Genomic DNA, 23,026 nt, shown 5'->3' with positions numbered 1-23,026 from the left:
ATTGCGCCACCTCAATTCCCAAGAAGTAACGCAGCTTCCCAAGGTCCTTTGTTTGAAATGCACTGAATAAATGTTGTTTTAACTGATGGATTCCGTCTTGATCACTTCCGGTGAGGATGATGTCATCAACATAGACTAACAAATAGATGCACTTGTTAGGAGATGTAATCCTATAGAATACAGAATGGTCAACTTTACTGCGAATTAGGCCAAACGCCTGTACAGCAGAACTGAAGCGACTGAACCATGCTCGAGGAGACTGCTTGAGACCTTATAAGGATTTTCGAAGACGACATACCTTCCCAGACTCCCCCTGAGCAACAAAACCAGGTGGTTGCTCCATGTAAACTTCTTCTTGTAAATCACCATGAAGAAAGGCATTTTTGATGTCAAGTTGAAGGAGTGGCCAGTGACGAACAGCAGCAGGGGCAAGAAATAGGCGGACGGAAGCCATCTTAGCGACTGGAGAGAATGTATCGCTATAATCAAGGCCAAATATTTGAGTAAAACCCTTGACAACTAGGCGTGCCTTGAGACGATCAACATGGCCATTAGGTCCAACTTTCACGGTAAACACCCAGCGACAACCAACTATAGACTTCTCTAGAGGAGCAGAAACAAGGTCCCAAGTGCCCTTGGTATGAAGTGCGGTCATCTCATCAAGCATCGCTTGGCGCCATCCTGGATGGGAACGTGCTTCACCTGTGGTCTTAGGAATAGGAACAGAAGAAAGACTAGAAACAAAGGTGAAATGAGGAGGAGAAAGACGATCATAGCTCAAGAAGGTATAAAGAGGATAAGGGTTACGAGTAGTACGTGTACCTTTTCTTTGAGCAATGGGAAGAGCCTCTGGTGAAGGATCCGGAGGGGAAGAATCAACTGCAGAGGGCAATGAGTCAGCAGGGGTCGAGTCGACTGGAGGTACTGTCTTACGACGCTGATAAGTGAGAAGTGGACGGTCCTTAGGTACTGGAGCAATAGGTGATTGCTTATCTGGAGTAGAAGCACCTGCATCTGGCAAAGACAAGTCAAGAAAAGGAACAGGAAGAACATGATCAACCTGTGACAATGGAGATGGGATAGAATTAAAGGGTTGTTGATCAAAAAAGGTGACATACGCGGAAACTAAGTAACGCTTGAGGTCAGGAGAGTAACAACGATAACCCTTTTGAAGACGAGAATAACCAAGAAAAATGCATTTAAAGGCTTTGGATGTTAACTTATCCTTACCAGGAGTGAGATCATGAACAAAACAGGTACAACCAAAAACATGTGGGGATAGAGGAAAGAGAGGAACATCTGGAAACAATAAGTTATGAGGAATATCATTATTAAGCACAGATGAAGGCATGCGGTTGATGAGAAAGCAAGAAGCAAGGACTGCATCAGCCCAGAAGTGAAGAGGAACATGCATGTGAATAAGAAGAGTCCTGGCAATCTCAATGAGATGTCTATTCTTACGTTCAGCTACTCCATTTTGTTGTGGAGTGTGAGGACAAGTGGTTTGGTGTAAAGTACCCTGTGTGGCTAAGAAGTGAGAAAAGTCAACAGAAACATACTCCTTAGCATTATCACTACGTAAAATACGAATAGAAGCACCAAATTGAGTATGAATTTAAGCAGAAAACTTTTGATAAATAGAAAACAACTCAGAACGGTTTTTCATTAAATAAATCCAAGTACAACGGGAGAAATAATCAATAAAGGTGACTAAATACCGAAAACCTAAAATAGACACACTACGACTAGGACCCCAAACATCTGAATGAATAATTGAAAAAGGAGCATCAGCTCGTTTATTGACTCGATTAGCAAAAGAGGAGCGTATGTGCTTTCCTTGCTGACATGACTGACAATCTAAAGTTTGAAGACCGGATAAAAGAGGAACCATCTTCTGCAATTTCGCAAGACTAGGATGCCCGAGACGACTGTGGATGAGCTGTGGAGATTCTGTGAGAGAACAAGCAACTGAAGGACTCGGCACATCAAGGTAGAACAGACCCCGTGACTCACGGCCCACTCCAATCATCTTCTCCGTACCCGGGTCCTGCACAGAAACAGAATGGTTTGAGAATGTGACAATACAATTAAGAGAATTGATCAATTTACTAACCGATATTAAATTATAAGGGATGTGAGGAATGTAATAGACAGATGTCAAGGTCAATGAGGAGGTTGGACAGATTTGTCCAATCCCATGAACGGGGGCCTTAGTTCCATCAGCAAGAGTAAAAGAGGGTAAATTATTAGAATATGTAAGGGAAGAAAAGAGTTCCTTATTACCACAGAGGTGATCAGTAGCACCTGAGTCAAATATCCAAGGACCTGGAATGAGAAACACAAGCAACAGGATTACCAGTTTCTGAAGCAGAGGCCTGAGATTGAGGAGAGGACTTCCTGAGAAGGGCCTGGAATGCTGCATATTCTTCAGAGGAGAGAGAGACTGAACCATTTGAAGCAGTATCCGATTGAGCTACATTAGCAGCAAAAGAAGGTCGCATGTGAGGATACTTGGTGTAGCAGCGTTCCTCATAATGACCAAGTTGCTGACAGTAATGACAACGAGGTCGCTGACCACGTCCGACTGGACCTCCTGGGCCTCCTGGGCCACGACCTCCTGGGCTACGTCCTCCTGGGCCTCTACCACGACCACGTCCACCTCCAATATGCCGCGAAAATCAGTACGGGAAACTAGAGCAGTAGAATCAACAGCAGAAGACGATGCAGGAGCAGATTTCTTATTCAAATTCAGAAGACGCTGATACGTCATGGATAGATCAGGCTCCCCACTAGTCAAGATAGTATCACGAACATTATCATATTCTTCGGGAAGGCCAGAAAGTGTGGCAACCATAAAGAGACGTTCCACCTGTTTCCGATATGCAGTAGCATCAGTAGGGTAAGGCAACATATCCAAATATGCCTGCATCAAAGAGCGACTCTTGCCAATATGTCTCCATCTGAATGTCGGATGATTTGCTCAATTCCATAAACTGAGAGATAATGAAATAGAGCTGCTGAACATCATTAGTGTAGAGGTTTTTTGCTTCCTCCCACACTTCAATGCAAGTTTGAAATGAATAAAAGATATCCAAGACAATCGGATCAATGGATTGCCAGAGGATACTCAGAAGCTGGTTGTCAATCTTTTCCCAATCAGACTTGTCCTCCTTAGGGACATCAGTAGACTTAGTTGTGAGATGGTTCCCATATCCTTGTCCAAAGAACCAAACTCGAACAGAGGTGGCCCAGTTCTTATAATTAACAGATCCCTTCAATTTTGAAGAGGTAATGGACCCAATATTGGTAGAGATGATATTGGGAGAATTTCTCAAAGGAGGAGATGGAGACTTGACCTCCGAATGAATTGGAGGGTTTGCTGCCATAGTATCAAATCAGAAAGATATAAACCGAATAAAGAGAAACGAACTTGATCACCAATCAAGAAGAGGTGCGCAAAAAGTCAGACCCACAAAGAACCAACCACAGATCCAGAAAGAGGAGGAGAAGACGAGCTTCTCTGTCCAAGACCGGCCGGAAAAAGCCGACGGAATAGTGCTCACGCGCCGGCAGAAGGTGGCGCGTGAAGCCCACGCGCAGAGAAGACTGGAGGCGCGTGAGAGCGCGTGACAACTCCGATGGTGGCCGGACTTCCACAGAGCAGGTCGCCGGGAGGAGAGGGTTCTGTTCGCGTTCGTTCCAGACTGATAACTCGCCGGAAAAGTACTCCGGCAGCCTGAACAGTGGCTGACGGTGGCTGATGGTGCTCCGGTGACTGTTTGGGGATGTGGACACGTGCAGAAGATGCCTGGAGAGGACTTACAGCCCTTGATGTCTTACCGGAAGGACGCACGGCAAAGAAAAGATGACTCCTAAGCAGTGGGCTTAGGTTTTAAAGCGAAGAACAAGATTTCTAAGCGGAAGCGAGGGTTCCCAGAACGAAATAGCTCTGGTACCAAGTTAAATGTAAAAGAATACGTTGTGTATTGATCTGTGTCAGGGAGTTACAATATATAGAGACCCTAATGGGCTTAAGTGTAAGGCCCAAACCTAATCCAAACCTAATCCTAATACAGTCAGAATACAGTCAGACTATTTACGGATAAGACAGAATCCAATCATATCTAATCAAATCTAATCATATCATATCTCATATTCTAACAGTACCAAACTCCGCCACCGTTTAAACCCATCTTCCTCTCCATTCAGACCAGCTTCCATCTTCATCATATTCTCTTCCAGAATCTCATAAGTGCAGTCAAATCGTTTGGCATATGCAGTGTCATAAAGTTCTGCAGCCACATACCAACGAAAAAAACTTACCAATTCAATATTGCATAACGCACGCAATTCAATATTGCATAACGCATGCTGGACAAGGAAATGAGAAAGGTGAGATTTGTCAGAGCGATCAATCCGAAGAGCCTGACCCAATTGAAGCAAGTAACATTGAAGTTCTTAATCATCAGCTCTTTCAAGAACACTAACTGCATAAACACGAACCATCTCCTCCGTCGTCCATCGCTGGTAAGATGCGCCTCGCCTGTCAACATTGTCGTCGTTCGTCGCGAGGGTCACTGGTGTTGATCCTTCGCTTTCCTCATTCTCGAACGAAATGTGCCCTAGACCAGCATTTGTTTCGTTGGGCCGTGTTTGGGCCCCATTAGTTCTAGTAAGATCAGTCTGATTGGGCCCTCTGGTATTGGGCCCGTTACGCGATCCAGCCCCACCACCATTTGTTTCTCTACTCAGATTGTTGGAACGGGTTGTGAATACCACTAGATTAAGCTGACCTAAACTTGGTCCAGTTCCCGTAAACCCATTTCGACCCACCAAAGTCATCGTCTTCCCCGTGACGTTTTTCTTTTCTTCGATTCTTTGCCCAGAAATAACATTCACCATTTGAGCTAAAGCCATATTCTGATCTATAGAGACACAATCCAGATCTATCTGGCCATGGAAATGCATTTTCACCCGTTCTCCATCTTCTTTCTCTCCTCCTTCGTCTTTAACTATTTCTTCTATTTTTTCTGTTCCTTCCTCTGCGTCTGTTTCTTCTTTTTTGCTCATTTCTTCTTCTTCATTTTCTCCTGTATTCTTTTGCTTTGCTGCAATGTCTATGTCTTCTTCCTTTTCTTCTTCTTCTTCGATTATTTCTGCACCTTCGATTTCTTTTTCTTCAACTTCTTCACCCTCTGTTCTTCCTTCGTTGTGCACTCGATTCAAATTTCGATTGTCGTAGCGCTGATCTATTACATCCTTGAGTCTCTGAATTGTTCCTTGCAATTGACGGATAGCGTCTTCCACCCCTCTCAATCTTTCTACCCTCACGCTATCCATGCTTACTTCCACTTTCATGATGAACAACATCTTCAACTCGATGCATTCTTGCTTCTAATCGATCCAAGCTCCTCTCCATTCTTTTGTTTTCCATTTTTTTTTTGGTAGATCTGGACCAGAAGCACTCCCTAGATCGAAAATGCTCTGATACCAAATTGATGGAACCAGAAAAATAACACTGAAATTATAGAGATAATGGAGGCCATTAGGGGTGTTAACGAGCCGAGCCGAGCCGAGCTTTGATCTTAACGGGCCAAGCCTGTATTTAAACGTGTCCGACTGGCCTTAGCCTGTTACCTGTTACGAATATAATATTGGCCTGTGGCCTGGTTTATTTACAAAAAATAAAAGTCTGTGTGAAGCCTGTCTTAGCCTGTTAGCATGTTAAAGAATAAAAATAAGAGAACAGAATTCCACAAAAAATCAATTTCCAGATAGAAACCTTAGCTTCCAATTTGCAGCAATAATTTACAAAGTCTACAATAAATAAAAAAAATTAAAGTGAGAGAAGGTAAATAACAGGTTATATTATCTTAGCCATTATAAAAAAAGTGCCAACAAAAATAAAAATAAAATAAATAAAAAAATAAATAAATTGACACAAACGAGCAGTGCACAGTGGAACAAATGAGTTTTTGTGGGTTTGTTTGTGTGAAGGAGGATGAAGGATAATATAGAACAGCACTAGTAATTCCATAAATATACTTAAATTCAATATATATCCAAATAGCATAATATAGAACAAAATCATTCAAAAAGTATGTTAAACCAATAAAATGGGGTGAAATAAATTGATGAGAGAGTTATTACAAGTAGTATAAAAAGTATAAATAAATATTTATATACTAGACTAGCCTGGGAGACTCTAAGGCCGAACTTCTGAATTAGAGCCTGAGGCTTTTTTATTAAACGAGCTTTTATACAAGTCCAAGCCTGATTCCAACACGAGCTTTTATTAAACGAGCTCAGCCTTTACGAGCCGAGCCAAAGGCCCCTGGCTCGTTTACCACCCCTAGAGGCCATGCCTCTTTTACATACACTAATTTGCAGAAATTAAACCCCAAGAAACCTCAACTCCCCCTCAAACCAAATACCTAGGCTCAAGAGTTCCCTAGAAGTCTCTCAATTTTCCCCACTAAACCAGAATTGAATACATGCATAACACAGACATCACCCTAAACTTCTATATATACTAATTCTAAAATACTAATGTAATGGGCTTGGATTATTTATTATAGGCCCATCAGAACATGGCTAATATATTCGATTCTTTTTAACTCCTTCCTGGCTAATTTTTGTATGTTTTATCGTTGATTAATGTTATTGAACACAACATGTTATTCATCACAATGTTCAAGTTTAGTTTATTGCAACTTGCATTTATGTCTATTGTGCCACTGCTGTGAACTTATGCATTACTCTTTTCATAACCAAATCAGGCATTATCTTCTTGATTTGTTGAGGGTAACTCCTCGGGATGCCAATTATACTGGACCTGGTTCTCGATTTTGTATATTGAGACCAGAATTAATTACTGCCTTTTGCCAGGTAAATACACTACTTTGATGTTAACAATATTTGGAATTTGCTTTATATATTCAGAAACCAGTTTCACACAGCTGGTTCTTTGTGGGAATAGGCCCAAGCAGCGCAGACGTCAAAATCTAAGGATACAAATTCTCAAGGAGCAGACAACTTGGCCAATGATGCTCAAAATACTACTGATGTCGAGAAGCAGGTAAGTGTTAAAGCAGTGTAACATATGCTTGTACTTGACTAAGTTATGTTTTTATTAAGCAAATTCTTTTGTTCACCCCTTCTTGCATTTAAGGACAATCTTGACTATGCTTTTTCTATATAAGCTTGATATGAAAAGCATTTTGTTTTGATGGTTCTTCATGTATTCTGACTTCCACTTAGATCATCTTTGTTTTGTAATTCTAGTAACTATGTAAATAATATCTTGCAGTTGATGTTAATGGGTAGTCAGAATCATGTAATTATGGTAATTAGGATAATAGAGAAATCTGTATAATGTATTTACTACTTAAATCCAAACCCCAGTATGTAGTTTAGTTACACGAATTTCTCCTAACTTAACATGGTATCTAGAGCCTGACAAGAAATAATCCTATTCTATGCCTACTTAATGGACTCACTATCCACCCATGTCTATCTTTTGGCCGGTGACTCTTAGATTTGGAGTAGCTCGCCCCGTTTGGCCATCCAAATAGACCAACAGTGAATGGCCATGTGAAGTGCCCTCATGCATTCTTTTTATGTCTTCTCCAATGATTGCTCTGTCATGCTTGATAGCGCGGATACCATTCATGGTATTCGCCCGATCCATTACTTTCTTGCCTTGGGTGCCTATGTCATTCTCTCCTCACATCTAGTCATCTCAACCCTTTTCTTTGCTTCTTAGTGTGGCCCATGGCTTGATCTAGTCTTGCAAAGGCATTTATGGATGTTCCAAAGGATGAGTCCCTTGTTTTAACCTACTACGTTAGTGCTTCCTCTCCACTAACAAGTTGAATGATTGAAACTATGACACAGGCTTCGAAAATTAAATGTTGCCTTAGTGTGCAAGATTACGTAGACCACCCAACCACCAAGGCTGGATCTGTGCCTGCCGCTGAGCGCCCTAGGTGGAGTATGCTCAACTATTTCAACCCAAAAACTTAAGGTGTTGGGTGAGGGACTTTTAAATGGTTTATATTATTCTATAACACACCCCCTCACGCAAGAGCCCTTTGGGCTTAAAGCGTGGATTATTGCATATGCCCAATTTTTGGTTTACCTTATGCTTATTTAATTCCACAAGTGGGGGGTGGTGAGGATCGAACTCGTGGCCTTTTGGTCACTGAAGCTCTGATACCATATAAAAAATCATTTCAACCAAAAACCTTAAGGTGTTGGGGGAGGGTCTTTTTGATGGTTTATATTATTTTCTAACAAGTGTCATAAAATCCGCTATTCATCTATCTTTGAAATAGTTCATCTGGGCTCACGCCACTTGTTTGTCTGTCTAGCACTAGGCTAAGGTCCTTAACACTAATAATCATTGTAGTTAAAAGCGGCGCTTTAGCGGTGCTACCCGCTCCGTTTGCGGGTTGCGGTGGTCAGCCGCGAGAAACCACTCCGCACCGCGTCAGAAAGTGATAACGTCTATAGCGGCCGAAATAGTGGAGGAATCGCGGCTGTATCGGCGAAAAATCGCGGCTGAAAGCGGTTCAAAATGAAATCGAAGGTTTTTCTCTCTTCTGCGTTAAAAAATGGAGTTCTCTCTTTCTTCTGCGTTATAAATCTGAAGACGTTGAAACAAACCCACAAACCCACGTGACTTGTATTGGGTTTCGATATATTTTTTTCCCACATGAGTCACGGGCAACAATTACAAAAGCTAATGATTTATTTTTTATGGGTAAAGAAATATATCAAAAGCTATTATTCAAATTTTAAATAGTTGTTTTAAAAAAAAAATTAAACAATCAAGCTATATAAAAGAATTAATAAATTATGTTTTGTCATAGTGTGAGCCACATATTTTTTTATCCTTTAAGATATATATATATATATATATATATATATATATATATATATATATATATATATAGAAAATTAAGAGTCATAAATTTACTATTACAATCACTTTGAACAAAGTGAATATTATCTCAATCGACCTCTATCTCTGGACTCATCTGAACAATAGTGGGCAGCTTCTCCTCTCCTCCCTCTTGACTCATCTTCTCTCCTCTCTTCATTTAGGTAATGATTTTGACTTCTTTTTTTTTAACTTTTTTTTTCTGGTTTGTATTTTCTAACCTCTTACTTCTTTTTTCTACCTCCTATTTTTTCTTTTATAGTCTCCGATTTTTTTTTTTGTCAATAAAAAAGAAAGATCAATACTGATCTGGTCTCCTAATATTATTGATTTTTATTTTTTAGCATATACATGTGTGGTATATAATATATATAGGTTCTATCAATCCGCTATTTCCGCAATTTTTCGTAACCGCAACCCGCTATATTGCTATAGTGCTAGAGTGTTTTTCAAGGTTGGCCGCAACTGGCTGCAATCCGCTTTTAACTACTATGCTAATAATACTCGCCTCCTTTTAACCTTACGAGGGTCATTGTGCCTTAGACGTTTAATGCTTACATATTTTGGGGAGATTCATGAGGCTCTCTTTGACTACTGAACACTTAATACCATCCCTAGTTGCCTACATTGACCTTCTGAAATGGTTTGAGGAACACCAAGAATTCGGTACCACTGCCTCTGTTATGTAGATGGGTAATTGGTTCTTAGCTTCTGGTGCTAAAGATAACTTCTCTAGTAATAAACATCTATTCTCCGACATTATATATTTCGTTATTTCCCAAAAGCAACCTTAGCTGATTGTTCTAAAGCACAATCCAAAGGGTTTGGTACTCCTTATTCCCTCCCTTTCATTTTTATTGATTGTGATCCTATTTGTGGTTCTCCATTTTATTTTTTCTCTATTAGCCCTTTAATGTGTTGTCTCTTTTGATAAAGACTCTATTTTTCTATAGGACTGAAGTTGGGGACGGATGATTGGCATCGCATGTTAGTCTCATAATCTCTAATAATTCTATAAACCATTTCGTGTTTGCTCATTCATGGATTCCCTTCTCATTATTCATGTCCAATTAGGTCATGAGTCTTGACAAATTGCAAACATTGGTGTCAAGCCTATCCATGGGTTGCAGAACGTAAAAGTCAACACTTCATTGAAACTTCTATGACACTTTTGCTTCATGGTCACATTGCTTGGCATTGTTAGGGTGATCTTGTTTTGCTGCTTGCTATCCTAGACCACCTAATATGTCACTGTGTTGTTCCTCCCATAGTTGCCTTTGCACTCTATATAGCTTCATATATAGGTATTGAAAAGAAGTTTCTGTATATTGATATTGAATAAATTACATGAGTGAGTATTTATACAAGAAAGAATCGCTAAGAATGACTAAGCGATGACTAATCAATCCTATCACAATCCTAATCACAATCAATTCTAATCAATCACAATTAATCCTAATCAATCATAATCAATCCTAATCAATCATAATCAATCCTAATTAATAGGAAATAAAAACGGAAACATGTTTGAATTCTAATTTTCTACACTCCCCCTCAAGTTGGGAGGTAAATATTGATCATTCCCAACTTGCCAATCAAGTCTTCGAATGCTGGACGATGTAGGCCCTTGGTAAGGACATCTGCCGTTTGCTCTTTGGTTGGAACATATATCAAATGCACACTTCCATCATCTAATTTTTCTTTGATGAAGTGACGATCAACTTCCACGTGCTTTGTTCGATCATGATGCACAGGATTTTGAGCAATGCTAACAGCTGCCTTGTTGTCACAATATAGTTTTATTGGTAGGGAATATGAAATCTTCAACTCTTGAAGATGTCTTCTCAACCAGATTCCTTCACAAACTCCATGAGCTAAAGCTCGAAATTCTGCTTCAGCACTACTTCTTGCAACCACTGTTTGCTTTTTGCTTCTCCAAGTAACAAGATTTCCCCACACATAGGTGCAATAGCCTGAGGTAGATCTTCTGTCTACTGATGAGCCTGCCCAATCTGCATCAGTGTAGATTTCAATTGTCCTTTTATACCCCTTTTTAAAGAATAATCCTCTTCCTGGAGTATTCTTGAGGTATCTAAGCACCCTATAGACTGCACTAAGATGCTTCTCCTTGGGTGAGTGCATGAATTGACTAATCATACTCACCGCAAAGGCAATGTCAGGACGCGTATGAGATAAGTAGATTAGTTTACCAACCAATCGCTGATATTGTTCTTTATCCACCTCATTCCCATCTTCAATACCTAACTTGGTATTAGGTTCCACAGGTGTCTCAGCAGGTTTACACCCTAACATTCCTGTTTCCAACAAAAGATCTAGAACATATTTCTTTTGTGTTAGAGTGATGCCTGTTTTGCTCCTAGCAACTTCCATACCAAGGAAATATTTGAGAGTGCCAAGGTCTTTGAGTTCAAATTGAGCTGCTAGAAATTTCTTCAAGGTGTTCAATTCCTCAATATCATCACCTGTAAGAATTATATCATCTACATATACAATAAGAATAGCAATTTTACCATCCTTAGAGTGTTTGTGGAAGAGAGTATGATCAGTCTGTGCTTGAATGAAGCCTCTTCTTTTGACTGCTTGTGTGAATTTGTCGAACCATTCTCTGGGAGACTGTTTCAATCCATATAGAGACTTTTTTAGTTTACACACTGATTCATTTCCCCTTTCAAAACCAGGTGGAGGATCCATATAGACTTCTTCATGTAAGTCACCATTTAGGAATGCATTCTTCACATCTAACTGTTGCAGAGGCCAATCTAGATTGGCAGCAAGAGATAAGAGAACTCGGATGGTATTGACTTTAGCAACCGGAGCAAAAGTCTCATGATAATCTATCCCATGAGTCTGAGTGAAACCCTTTGCAACCAATCTTGCCTTGTATCTGTTGATGCTATTATCTGCATTGAATTTTATTGTAAACACCCATTTGCATCCTACTGCCTTTTTTCCTTTGGGTAGGGTCACTATCTCCCAAGTTCCATTTCTTTCTAAAGCATTCATTTCTTCAAAGACAACATCCCTCCATTTTTTATCATTGAGAGCCTCATGTATATTTCTCGGTATCTTTGTACTATCCAACATAGTATTGAAAGCACGAAACCCTGGGGACAACTTTCCATATGAAATATGATTAGAAATAGGATGAGTAGTACAAGATCGAGTACCTTTTCTGAGAGCAATGGGCAAGTGTAGATCATTTTCACCATGACACTCAAGTATTGGGGTGCTGGAACTAGAACATGGTTCAGAATCCTGGCAGTGTAGAGGCTCTGGGTTATTCACACTTTGAGGAGGCTTTCACCTGCTATAAACTTGTCCCCATTTTGAGGAGGCTCCTGATGGTGAGGATTTTGTAGCTCCCCCTGTTTCCAAAAGTAGAGGTAATACTGTGGCATTAATAGGTTCCCATGACTGATCTTCATCTACTCCTATAGACTCCCCCTGAAGAGAAGTCGAGGGGAAGAAAGGGTTATTCTCAGAAAAAGTGACATCCATAGAGACAAAGACCTTACGAAGAGAGGGTGAATAACACTTATAGCCACGTTGAGTAGGAGAATAACCAATAAAGACACACTGGAGAGACTTAGGATCAAGCTTAGACCGTTGATGGAAGGGAATATGGACAAATACAACACAACCAAATAACTTGAGAGGTAAGGAGGAGACACCTCGGAAGGAAGGGAAGATACGAACAAGACTAGAAAGAGGAGACTGAAATTTCAGAATGCGAGATGGCATTCGATTTATCAGATACGAGGCAGTGAGAACTGCCTCTCCCCAAAGATATTTAGGAACACTCGTGGTAAACATAAGAGCCCGAGCAACTTCAAGGAGATGTCGGTTTTTTCTTTCCGCAACTCCGTTTTGTTGGGGTGTGTCAGGACACGAGCTTTGGTGAAGGATGCCATGTTGGGAAAGATATTCTCCAAGAATAGAGTTAAAATACTCTTTGCCATTATCTGTACGAAGAATTTGTATAGCAACTTGGAATTGGGTTTGAACCATGGCATGAAATTTTTTAAACACGGATGCAGCATCGGACTTATCCTTTAGAAGATACACCCAACAAACTCGAGAATGGTCATCAATGAAGGTAATGAACCATCGAGTACCTGAAATATTTTTAACACGGGCTGGACCCCATATGTCGCTATGAATTAAGGAAAATGGGGAAGAGTCATGGTGAACTTTAGAAGGATAATGAGCACGAGTATGCTTGGCAAGTTGACAAATATCACAAGAAAACAAACTTGGACTTTTATTAATAAATAAGTTTGGCAACAACTTCTGAAGATAAATAAAATTTGGATGGCCTAGCCTACGATGCCACATCATAACATCATTACATGAATCAAAAGGAAACATAGAGTTTTCTTCTACGAAAACAGCTTCATGAGTCACATCCTCCTCAAAGTAGTAAAGTCCACCATCCTCTCTAGCACTGCCAATCATCCTCTCCGAGTCCTGTTCCTGAAAAACACAACCATGTGGAAAGAATTTAGCAAAGCAATGCAACTCAGAGGTGAGCTTGCTAATGGAAATGAGATTACAAGTCAGAGAAGGAACATAAAGAACTGATGTCAAAGTAATCAGCTCAGAAAGTTTAATGGTTCCGTGTCCCGCAATCTGGGAAAAACTGCCATCGGCGATCTTGACCCGAGAAGGTTCAGAATATGGAGTGTATGAACAAAACAAGCCAAGATTACCTGTCATATGATCAGAGGCTCCAGAATCAAGGATCCAATGATTTTGACTATCAACATGGAAAGTTGTACCTTGCTGGACCACATGACTAGTGGCCTTAGGAGGTTGCTCGTGGTAATAAAAAGAGTGTTTTGAGGAAGCCATGAATAAAAAGAGAAGGGTTGACCGTTGATGAAAAATCAAGTTTTGTAAACTTTTGATCTGACCTCTGGAACAGGAAGGGGAGAAGCCGGCGAGAAGGTCTGTGCAAGTCGCGACGGAAAAAAAACGTCTGGAAGGCGGCGCGTGGTGGCGCGTGCAGCGGCTGACGGCGATGGGTCCAGCGGCGGTCGACTCGTCGGATCCTTCTGAGTCGAATGGTCACCTCACTTTTTTGATCGGAGGTCAGTAAACTAGGTTTCTGTGTTGGACAGATTCAAGGCGGTGTTTAGGAGGTGTTTGACGGTGATGGAAGTGTTTGGATGGTTATTTCAGATTTGAATTAGGGTAGGAACGAACCCGCTCTGATACCATATTGAAAAGAAGTTTCTGTATATTGATATTGAATAAATTACATGAGTGAGTATTTATACAAGAAAGAATCGCTAAGAATGACTAAGCGATGACTAATCAATCCTATCACAATCCTAATCACAATCAATTCTAATCAATCACAATTAATCCTAATCAATCATAATCAATCCTAATCAATCATAATCAATCCTAATTAATAGTAAATAAAAACGGAAACATGTTTGAATTCTAATTTTCTACAATAGGTGTACTTGCTTTGTTTGTAATCTTACTCGAAGGTTTTTAATAAGCTTTCAGCTCGGTCTTGTGAGTGTCTTTCTAGGTTACACTTGATCTCATAAGGGATATCGGTGTTTCTTACCTGATCTATGTCGTTATCTTGTCTTGGCTGATGTTAACCTTTTTTTTAGTCTATTCTCTTATTCATGTGTTCTTCATCAACTTTAGAGCCTATCTCAGAGGTATTATGTCCACTAGTTGTGTTCCTTCCTCCTTCTCCTACCCTGGTCGATGTTCTTCTCTCCTTGTCCTGCCTTGATGTAGAATCCTCCACCATCTCTCCCGCGTGACAATTCTATCATTGTTTTCAACTTCCTCCTTTGCCTCTAGAATCGCACTACGACGCTAATACATCTTTCTATTTCTGACAAAGACCCTTCAAACATACTCAAATCAAATCTTTTAATGCTTCTGTCATTGCCTCTTACATCTGACATACCCATTGCTCTATGAGGAGGTATATGCTCTACTTATAAACTGTCTCCTCGTTATGTTGCATTGAGTTACTATTGACTTTTTTCTTCGCATTATACTTGTCTTTCTTCCTTGTCTTTTATTACATTTCTCAATACTATAGCTGACGCATAATCCCATCATAGGAGGTGACAAATTATGATTGTTGAGATGAATGCACTTCAAAGCAGTGACACCCGAGAATTGGTTCCTCTTCCTCTTGGAAAGCCCACTGTTGGTTTTTGTTGGATTTTAACTATTAAGGTTGTGCTTGATGGCCTGATTGACCACCTTAAGGCCCATTAGGTAGCTATAGGGTATAACTATTTCTTTGGCTTGGAGTATGGAGACACATTCTTAGTGGTGAAAATGGCATTTGTTCCCTTTTTTCTATCTATAGTTGTTATTCGCCTCTGGTCACTTCTTTAGGTCTGTATGGTGATATAATTGAATAAGTTTTTTATGGAGCAACAATTTGATTTTTCTACCAAGAGGGAGTCTTTTGGCATGGTTTTTCGTCTTCAAAATCCTTATATGGTTTTAAGCAATCTCCTTGTGCTTGATTTGGTTGATTTGGCATGACAAGAAGTGAAGTTGACCTCTCAGTCTTTTAGTAACATTTAACTCGAGGATTTATTTATTTGATCGTATACGTTGACAACATTGTTATCACTGGCCGTGATTGACATCATTTAGATAAAATAATATTTTGGTTATCACTTTTAGTTTTTAGACCAAAGATTTTGGCAAACTTCGATACTTATTATAAAGCTAGCATATCCATATATGCTATTGTAATTTCATTGAGGCAATATGCTACGATAATTCTTGAAGAAACCGGTTTGTTGATATTAGCTTATATTGTGTCTTTAGTATTTGGTAGGTTTACCTTTTTACCTTAGTAGTTTTTAGTATATTGTATATTTGTCATAGGGATTACACTCTTCCTTTAGGTACGGGTTTAGTTGAGTTTCAGTTACATAGTTACAACTAACTCAGCTAATGCAAAGTCACCATAGTTTTATATCACCTCATTTGCTCTTCTTCTGTCACAATTGAATACGCGGAGATATTTCTCAGATTCTCTCTTCTCTCTATTACTTTTCCTTCTCTCTTTATTATGTTTTAACTTTCTTTTTCTTTGTTTCTTTGATGGTATCAAAGCTCTCTCTAAGGGCCTAATACAAAATATTCTCCATGTCTTTCGCAACATCGCAACCATCTGATAATGCCATGGTGGAGAACGAAGCCGCAACGAAGAAAGGAGCAAGGACGGAGAATAGATCTACGACTGAAAACATATTTGTTATATAAAATAAAGTTCCTTTTCTCTTCAATTATCAAATCTCTATAAAGCTTACCACCGCAACTACTTGTTATGGAATAAGATTGTAGAGCCAGTGATCACTTCTCATTAGCTTCACCACTTCCTGGTCAATCCTAAAGTACTGCTGCATATTCTTCAGAACAAGATCGTCTAGATGGAATCGTGAACTTTGCTTGCATAGAGTGGCTTCTTCAGGATCAAATGCTATTGTCTTGGCTCTTTTCCACAATTTCAGAGAATATAGTCAATGAAATATTAGGTGTACGACATGAGCATGGGAGCAAGTGCACAAGCTTTTCCATGCTATGATGAAGTCCAAGGCGCCTCAGCTTAGATTTGAATTGGGCACCATACAAAAAGGTGTTAGGTCCATTGCTGAATATTGTAGACGAATCAAAGGCTTATGTGACAAGTTGAAAGCCATTAAGAGTCTCATTCCACTGGATGAACATATTGAGTTGATTTTGGATGGCTTGCTAGTAGGTTTCAACGCTTTTGTCACATCTGTGATAGGAAGAGAAAATCCTAATGGAATTGGTGACTTGAAAGTAGAACTCATGGGTCATTAAATGATGTTGACAAACAAAATAGGTCAGTTTTAACTGAGACTTAACTGAGACTATGTTGTTAGTGAATGTACTGATTTCTGATACCTGACAATCGAAAGAATGAACAAAACTCCAACACACAAAATCTCTACATTCCTTATAACAGTTTTGGAAGAGGTAGAGGTAGATCCTTCACTTGCGATAATCGTGAAATAAGTGATTGTATTAATGTTCAATGTCAGCTTTGCTACATGTTTTGACATGAAGTCTAAAATTGTTGGCATCATTTTGATGAAAATTTCATTCTAGTTCTTCCTACACTTGATTCTCCCCAGTATTTTGTCCCAACTAGTTCTGGCTCAAATCAAAGATTCTTCCAATATGTTAGACCTTCAGCAACTCCAGTCCTCCAGTGCAAGTTGTTCGGGGTAGTCTACCACCTCCCTCTAATACAAATGCTCTGGAGTTGTATCCTGACTCGAGAATCTCACCACGTAACTCTTGATGCACATAATCTGCATCAAAGTACTCAACTCTCAAGTGTAGATCATATCTTTGTAGGCAACTCTAAGGTCTGGAAATTACATCCTCTGGTTCTTCCTTTTTCCCTTCACCATTTAAACCACATACTAATTTATTTCCACATAATTTGTTTCCTATTCTAAGTCAATAACAAAGAATCGCACTGTAAGTTTGCTAGAGATAATGGAGTGTACTTTGGATTTCACCCTTTTACGTACAATGTTAAATCACAGGGGTTCAATGAAGTACTATTGGAGGAAACCCTGGGTTCAGATGGCATATGCCGGTCTGGTGGAGTCCAGCTATCACACATTCCAAGTTACAAAAACCTGCCTTAGTACAACTTTACTTCTGCTATTCTTAGTTGCAATTCTACTCTTTGTTTTGTTTATGATGTTTCTTCTACTGGTTCAGTCAAAGGTAGTGTAGGTGCCAATGGCAATGTAATAGGAAAACCGACTGTTTCAAATTTCTCTTACTTCCTATGGCATTGCCGCCTAGGACATTCTTATCTCAAAGTTGTATTGAGTATTTGTAAGATTTTAGTACCTAATAAAACAGAACATGATTTTTGTTTTGCTTGTTGTTTGGGAAAATCCCATAAAGTGCCTTCCTTTCCCTCCATTACAAAATATGAAAAACCCTTTGATTTGATCTATAGGGATTGTGAGGACCAATCCCTGTTAAATTGTCAATGGGGTTCACATACTATGTATCCTTTATAGATGCCCATACAAGATATACACTAATATACCCCTTGAAATTAAAATTTGAAGCCCTAATTATTTTCACTCAATTTCACACCCTTATTGGTAACCAATTTCACACTTCAATTAAAGCTCTTCAAATTGGCTGAGGTGGAGAATTTCGACCCTTTAGCCAACTCAAACAACTTGGAATTATTCACATATTAGCTTGTCACACCCATCACCAGAATGGGGTTGTCGAACATAGTCACAGACATATTGTGGAGACTGGAGTAACTCTTTTGGCACATGCTTCATTACCTACGAAATTCTGGGATCATCCTTCTTAAAAGTTGTTTACCTCATCAATTATCTTCCTACAACTGCTCTAAACTTTCAAATTCCGTTTACCAAATTGTATCATGTCTCATGATTACAATTTTCTCAAGATTTTTGGACGTGCTTATTTACCTTTCCTGTGCCCATATAATAATCACAAACTTGATTTCAAGTCCAGTGAATGTATATTCCTTGGTTATTAATCGAACCACAAAGGATATAAATGTCTTACCCCAAATGGTAGACTCTTCGTCTCGAAAGATGTGTTATTTAATGAGACAAAATTCCCTTAGCCCTCTTGGCTCAAGCTAATTCCACTAATTCCTTCCAAACCACCAACCTCAAGTCTTCCTCTGATTCTTCTCCTGTTTCCAATGACTCCTTCCAACTTAATTAATGTTTCCTCTCTCTTACTGACAATGCTGTTACTGACTCTTCTAACCCTCAAGCTCCTCTCTCAGCACCATCAAGACAAGATCTTCGACTACATTCTGAACCGGTCACTCCCACTCACTCTACTCTTCCTTCTTCTACTTCTTCTTAAACCCCAATACAACCTTCTCAATCCTCTCACTCTTTTTCTGCAACTCCTTGTACTTCCACTACTTCCTCTCCTTTAAGCTCAGTCAGAATATGTACCCTCTAGCTCTTTAAGCTCTTCCTCTCCTACCCATTCTATAACTACTAAAGCAACTCAGAGGCCTGATATTTTAATGACTTCTCTGGAACCTTGCACTATTAAGCAGGCTCTGGCTAATTCCAATTGGCTTGCTGCCATGCAAGCTGAATATGTAGCCCTTCAATCCAATGGAACCTGAAGTTTGGTTTCTCTTCCACCCAACCACAAGGCCATTGGCTGCTAATGAGACCTTGGGATGCATCACCCTAAAGCTACCTCAAAGGGTGAGAGTGCCCAAGGCCTTATAAACCCCACATTAGTTGCCCATACAACCAATGTGGGACTCCAAGTCCCATACCTTGCATTGGGAAAGTTCTCCTACCGATAGAATGTCCACTTCTATATTCATCGGGGATAATCTAGTATCTTGAAAAAGTAAAAATAAAAATTATGGTTTGCAAGATCAAATGTCGAAGCATAGTATCGAGTCATGTCCTCAACCACTTGCGCTTTTATTTGGCCAAAACAGCTGCTTGGAGACAGATAGTTTTGTAGAGGTTATGCATTTGAAACTAGCTTGTGATAATCAGGTTGCATTATATATTGTCTCCAATTCATTGTTTCACGTGAGGACTAAACACATTTAGATGGATTAGAGTGAAAAATTATCTGAAGACTTCACCAATAGCTTTGTTCACTCAATTGACTGATGCTTTCACTGGCTTTGATAAGTCCGTTAATAAGTTGCAAGTGTATTGAAGAGGAGACATACAAGGTATATGCTCCAGCTTGAAGAGGAGTGTTGGTAGTTGTAGTAACTATGGAAATAGTTTCTTGCTGAATATGTAAATAGGAAAGTCAAGAGTTATGTAGTCACGGTAATTATGATTGTAGTGATATGTGTATCTATTCTGTTTTTTATGATTTTTTTACTATATAATCCATACACTTTTGTGTAATTGAGACTCACGGTTTAATAAGAGTCTCTTGGTTCCTCCTTCATGCAGGATTTAACAAAGGAAGAGAAAACTGAGGATGTCAAAGATCTTGCTTCTGCATTTGCTGAAGCCACCAATCGTTATCAGGAAGTTGTTTTTAATCCTAATGTCTTCACTGAATTCAAACTGGCTGGAAGTCAAGAGGTGTTTCTAATCTTCTTTTTCCCTTATCTGCTCCTAACTAAATATCTTTCCTTTCTCTGTATGCATCTCTCTAATGCTATGTTTGCCTATTTAGCTCCCTGTGCTTTGTGTTGTCTGCATGAAAACATCATGGTGTCTCTTTGCATTAATATTTTTATATTGTTGTATGTTTTCATGTTCTCCAGGAAATAGCTGCTGATGAAGAAAATGTGAAAAAAGTTAGTCTATACCTTACTGATGTTGTGCTTCCAAAGTTTATACAAGACCTTTGCACACTTGAAGTTTCGCCTATGGATGGCCAGACATTAACAGAAGCACTCCATGCACATGGAATTAATGTTCGCTATATTGGCAAAGTAAGCACTGTGTATTTTGGTCTATACAGTTTTATTATATCTTTTGGGAGTTGGTCAAGTGAATTACATGCCATTTTATCGGTTAGCTGCATGTTTCTTTGCTTGTGTTTTAATAATTCTTATATTGCTTCTGATATGCCTATATTTTTGTGAAGGTGGCTGGAGGGACTAAACATCTACCTCATCTGTGGGATCTTTGTAATAGTGAGATTGTTGTCAGATCTGCTAAGCATGTTATCAAGGTGATAAAATCTATCTCACTTTAAGCTCATTTACCTGTTTTCCCCCTCTCTTATTTGGTTTTTAAAAATTTTGTAATTCATGCTGGAACATGAGCATTCCAATCCCTTTGAATCAAAGGGGATGCGAGCCAATATTTCCAGATATGTGTTCATCTATGTTTGTGTCATGGTTGTCGAATCATACGAGATCATATGAATCTCGGTTTGGTTCATGCAATTCAATCTGATTCAGATGGCAGAGGGAATCATTTTGGGGGCAGAATTGCACCTGAATCATGCTAGATTTGATCTATATTGCCAGATTTATGTTTTGTATGGGATTTGCATAATTTTGCAAAGCTGAGTTGGATCTTGAGAGACCTAATTTTGAAAATTATTTTTCAGGGTTTTGTTTTTTGCAATTCGACTCGAACCTTTAGTCTGCCTACCTCATAAAGAATAGCAACCCTAGAAAACCATATTTTAGAAAGAAAAAAAATTGCAATTTTTTAAAGAAAGTGTAGTGTCTTGTGGTTTCCCTTCGTATTAAGAAATCCAACCTTAATCCTGTGGCGTGCTTTGTTAAGAAATAGTGATATGGTGTCTTCTATATTTGGAGGGGCTGACACTATAATTTACTTTTAAATTTTTAGTACTATTATTATTAGTCTTCATCTTTTTGACTGTTACAACTTGAATCTTGATTTGTTTTGAGGTTTTTATTACAATGAGTTATTTGACTTTAAAATGTTACTATCTCGATGTTTGCAATATTTTATTATGGGAAAATATATTTTGTCCTATTTTTTAATTATTTATCATTGGTGGTAATTGTGGGTAACAATGTAAATAAGATCTAACTGATTATGTTAATAGGGTAGTCAAAATCATGTTATTACGGAAACTAGGATAGTTGTGACTTCTGCATTTATTCTGTATTTATTATATTTAGCTATATAACCTAAACTTCCTTATGTAGTTGAAATAAATAGATTTCTCCAAATGTCTCTTATTTCCTGCTTCATTAAAATGGAATCTAGAACCCTGTTTTGTGCCTACTTGTTGACCCACTGCCCACTAGTGACAATTCCCAAACCCCCCCCCCACCCCCCCCCCCCCCCGCCAAAAAAAAAAAAAACACAAAAAAAGGCATCATCCTTCTGGCCTCTTCTGTTCCCTGTTCTGCCGTTGCCATCCTCCATCAGCTGACGTCCTTTCTAGATTTGGAGTGCACTCTCTGCTCAGCTCATCCTTAAAAGGCCCATTTTAGAACGATCATCAGATGCACTGTTCTGTTTGTTTCCTTCTCCGGCGCACGCAAACACTTAGTTGCATGTGGAGACCATTTTCTTGCTTCAGCTGATGACATTGTGCTTGTCTAGGCCTTCTCCTCTTAGATATGGTGTTTTCCTCCTTGACCTGCACTCTGTTGGTGCTTGTTTAGTTTTAATCCACTCCATTGCCTAGTGCCCTTCTCTCTACATTTCTGGTCCTTTCTAGCCTTCTTTTCTACTGTCCAAAATGACCTGTGGCTGGTTCTAGTCCCTCAGAGGCTCCTGAGGATGTTTCAAAGACCGAGCCCCTGTTTTCCTGTTTTCACCAACTACGTTTGTGACTCTGTCTCCACTGACAAGTTGGAGGGGAGCAACTATGCTGTATATTCTCTCCAAATACATATATAACAAGTTTTAGTGCATATGACCTATATGCTCTAGCTTGAGAAGGAGTATTGGTAATTGTGAGTAACTGTAAAATAATATCTTGCTTATTACGTATATAGGGCAGTCAAAATCATGTATTTATGGTAATTAGTATAGTTGTGATATCTATGTTTATTTATTTATTTTTTATTTTTGGTGATATAAAGAATCAATTCAACCCAAAAGCTTAAGTTGTTGTTGGGTGAGGGACTTTTTAAACTATTCTCTAACACGTCCTCTCACACGAGAGCCCATTGGGCTTGAAGGGTGGACAATGCGTAGGCTTACCTACCTGTGTTAAGAAACTCCACAAGACTTAACTAATTATGAATTAAATGGGACGAGGTAAAAATCGAACCCGTGACACTGAGGGTCTGATACCATGGAAAGAACCAATTCAACGCCCCAAAAGCTTAAGCTTTTGAGTTGAATTGATTCTTCTTTACATGGTATCACTGGCTATATATCTAGACCCCATTGTGTTGTTGAAACACAAATTTTACCAAATATATCTCATTTCCTCCTTCCTTAAAAGTCATTATTCTTATTATTCATATTTGGAAATTGGCTTTGCAATTGAAGATTTGAATCCCTATTTGGCAACCATGTGTTGTAGTGTAACTTCTGAGTGCTTGCGAGTTTAGTTGGC

General features: G+C 39.2%; 1 protein-coding gene across 1 annotated transcript in view; it reads left to right on the top strand.

Annotated features, from left to right (window-relative positions):
* Positions 1-23,026, top strand: part of LOC133309120 (clustered mitochondria protein-like) — a 52,020-nt gene that overhangs the window by 16,294 nt on the left and 12,700 nt on the right. The window contains exons 14-18 of the mRNA XM_061509858.1: positions 6,780-6,888; positions 6,980-7,078; positions 19,966-20,100; positions 20,286-20,456; positions 20,612-20,698. Coding sequence (XP_061365842.1) covers positions 6,780-6,888; positions 6,980-7,078; positions 19,966-20,100; positions 20,286-20,456; positions 20,612-20,698 — 601 coding nt within the window. The remainder of the gene's footprint in view (positions 1-6,779; positions 6,889-6,979; positions 7,079-19,965; positions 20,101-20,285; positions 20,457-20,611; positions 20,699-23,026) is intronic.

The sequence above is a fragment of the Gastrolobium bilobum genome, unplaced genomic scaffold (genome assembly GCF_033153095.1).
Source record: "Gastrolobium bilobum isolate Gb01-03AN ecotype WA unplaced genomic scaffold, APGP_CSIRO_Gbil_v1 utg34968, whole genome shotgun sequence".
NCBI lineage: Eukaryota > Viridiplantae > Streptophyta > Magnoliopsida > Fabales > Fabaceae > Gastrolobium > Gastrolobium bilobum.
Note: the sequence above shows the minus strand (reverse complement) of the source record. Positions and strands in the feature narration are given on the sequence as shown.